Source organism: Salvelinus alpinus, chromosome 5, assembly GCF_045679555.1.
Source record: "Salvelinus alpinus chromosome 5, SLU_Salpinus.1, whole genome shotgun sequence".
Classification (NCBI taxonomy): domain Eukaryota; kingdom Metazoa; phylum Chordata; class Actinopteri; order Salmoniformes; family Salmonidae; genus Salvelinus; species Salvelinus alpinus.
In genome coordinates this window covers 14911246-14913660 of record NC_092090.1, presented here as the reverse complement: position 1 = coordinate 14913660, position 2415 = coordinate 14911246, and the positions used below count along the sequence as shown (strand labels likewise).

The 2415-nt window shown below is 45.3% G+C and overlaps 1 protein-coding gene across 1 annotated transcript in view; it reads left to right on the top strand.

The window, feature by feature from the left end:
• Positions 1–328: 328 nt before the first annotated feature.
• The window catches only part of coro2ba (coronin, actin binding protein, 2Ba), a 102269-nt gene continuing 100182 nt past the window's right edge, over positions 329–2415 (top strand). The window contains exon 1 of the mRNA XM_071400725.1: positions 329–685. Coding sequence (XP_071256826.1) covers positions 671–685 — 15 coding nt within the window. The 5' untranslated portion in view covers positions 329–670. The remainder of the gene's footprint in view (positions 686–2415) is intronic.

Here is a 2415-nt window from a genome sequence, read left to right as displayed (position 1 = left end):
ACTCCCTATCTCACACTCTCTTCCCCACACACACACTAGCTGACGTGCAGCCTTTTGGCACTCACAGCCCAGGCAGTAGACTGCGACACAGCACACAGCTCTTTGGGCTCTGCCTCCCTCTCTCTCTCTTCCACTGCAGCCTTCTCCTGTCCCATGCAACACCAATCCCTCCATCCCTCTGCACATCAATAAGCTTCATTAGCTAGTCTGTAATCAGATTGGCAGAAAAAGAACAGGATGAGGGAGAGAGAGAGGGGAGTGCAGCCAGTGTGGGTGTGTAGGAGGGCTGAGAGGAGGGACAGGAGGGGGAGAGGGAGGGGAACTGAACGGAGCAGAGCAGAGTGTTTTCCTGTTGTAGTAACCAAACGCTGCCTCCCTCCTGTTACTTCACTGCAGCACTCGGCAACAGCAGCACTGGGCAACAGCAGCAGTGGCAGCAGCAGCACCACCACTTAGCGGGAGACACACAGTAACCCGGCTTTTCCCCCTCCTCTCTCTCTCTCTCTCTTGCTCTCTCTCTCTCTGTGCGTGCTCAGCAGAGCTCCCCTCTCTCTCTCTCTCTCTCGCTCTGTGTGCGTGCTCAGCAGAGATCTCCTCTCTCTCACTCCTGCGGCGTATTACAGCTTTGGTTTAAGTGGACACCGGCCTGCTCCTCGCCCACTGCCTCTGCATGACTGTCACAAAGGTAAGAGGACAAACCCTTGAAGGAGGAGAGATGTGGGGGGGATCGAGACAGGACACTGCTGGTTTGGGGCTCAGCACTACTTGGGTTGCAATAGTTTTTGTTGTCTTGTACCGTACGTGTACTTCACACTAGCAGTCCTGTTACCAGGCAGGACTGGGACAGAGGGTTTCAGTTTAGCTCTACCTGGGATAGCTTCTCATGGTGTAGTGTTGTACTACGGACATCAGCACTGCTGTACAGCTAGAGGAGCAGGTGGAAGAGCTTGCGTGTGTCTACTGGGGGTGAAAGTCAGGACCACAGTTGCAGGTCAGAACAGGGACACACAGCCGGGCTTTGACTTTAGCTGACAGTTTATATCATACAGTATTGTACTACACACTCATGAGAGGATGGGGATCTGGTGTGAGTTGACTAGGCGGTTGAAACTTGGGCTGTAGCAAAATACAGCAGGGTTTGAATTTAGCTGGCTGTTCTAGATCCAGTTAGAGTTCTGTGAGGTTCAGTATTGTAGATCTAGTTAGAGTTCTGTGAGGTTCAGTATTGTAGATCTAGTTAGAGTTCTGTGAGGTTCAGTATTGTAGATCTAGTTAGTGTTCTGTGAGGTTCAGTATTGTAGATCTAGTTAGAGTTCTGTGAGGTTCAGTATTGTAGATCTAGTTAGAGTTCTGTGAGGTTCAGTATTGTAGATCTAGTTAGAGTTCTGTGAGGTTCAGTATTGTAGATCTAGTTAGAGTTCTGTGAGGTTCAGTATTGTAGATCTAGTTAGAGTTATGTGAGGTTCAGTACTGTAGATCTAGTTAGAGTTCTGTGAGGTTCAGTACTGTAGATCTAGTTAGAGTTCTGTGAGGTTCAGTATTGTAGATCTAGTTAGAGTTCTGTGAGGTTCAGTATTGTAGATCTAGTTAGTGTTCTGTGAGGTTCAGTATTGTAGATCTAGTTAGAGTTCTGTGAGGTTCAGTATTGTAGATCTAGTTAGAGTTCTGTGAGGTTCAGTATTGTAGATCCAGTTAGAGTTCTGTGAGGTTCAGTATTGTAGATCTAGTTAGAGTTCTGTGAGGTTCAGTACTGTAGATCTAGTTAGAGTTCTGTGAGGTTCAGTACTGTAGATCTAGTTAGAGTTCTGTGAGGTTCAGTATTGTAGATCTAGTTAGAGTTCTGTGAGGTTCAGTATTGTAGATCTAGTTAGAGTTCTGTGAGGTTCAGTATTGTAGATCTAGTTAGAGTTCTGTGAGATTCAGTATTGTAGATCTAGTTAGAGTTCTGTGAGGTTCAGTACTGTAGATCTAGTTAGAGTTCTGTGAGGTTCAGTATTGTAGATCTAGTTAGAGTTCTGTGAGGTTCAGTACTGTAGATCTAGTTAGAGTTCTGTGAGGTTCAGTATTGTAGATCTAGTTAGAGTTCTGTGAGGTTCAGTATTGTAGATCTAGTTAGAGTTCTGTGAGGTTCAGTATTGTAGATCTAGTTAGAGTTCTGTGAGGTTCAGTATTGTAGATCTAGTTAGAGTTCTGTGAGGTTCAGTACTGTAGATCTAGTTAGAGTTCTGTGAGGTTCAGTATTGTAGATCTAGTTAGAGTTCTGTGAGGTTCAGTACTGTAGATCTAGTTAGAGTTCTGTGAGGTTCAGTATTGTAGATCTAGTTAGAGTTCTGTGAGGTTCAGTATTGTAGATCTAGTTAGAGTTCTGTGAGGTTCAGTACTGTAGATCTAGTTAGAGTTCTGTGAGGTTCAGTA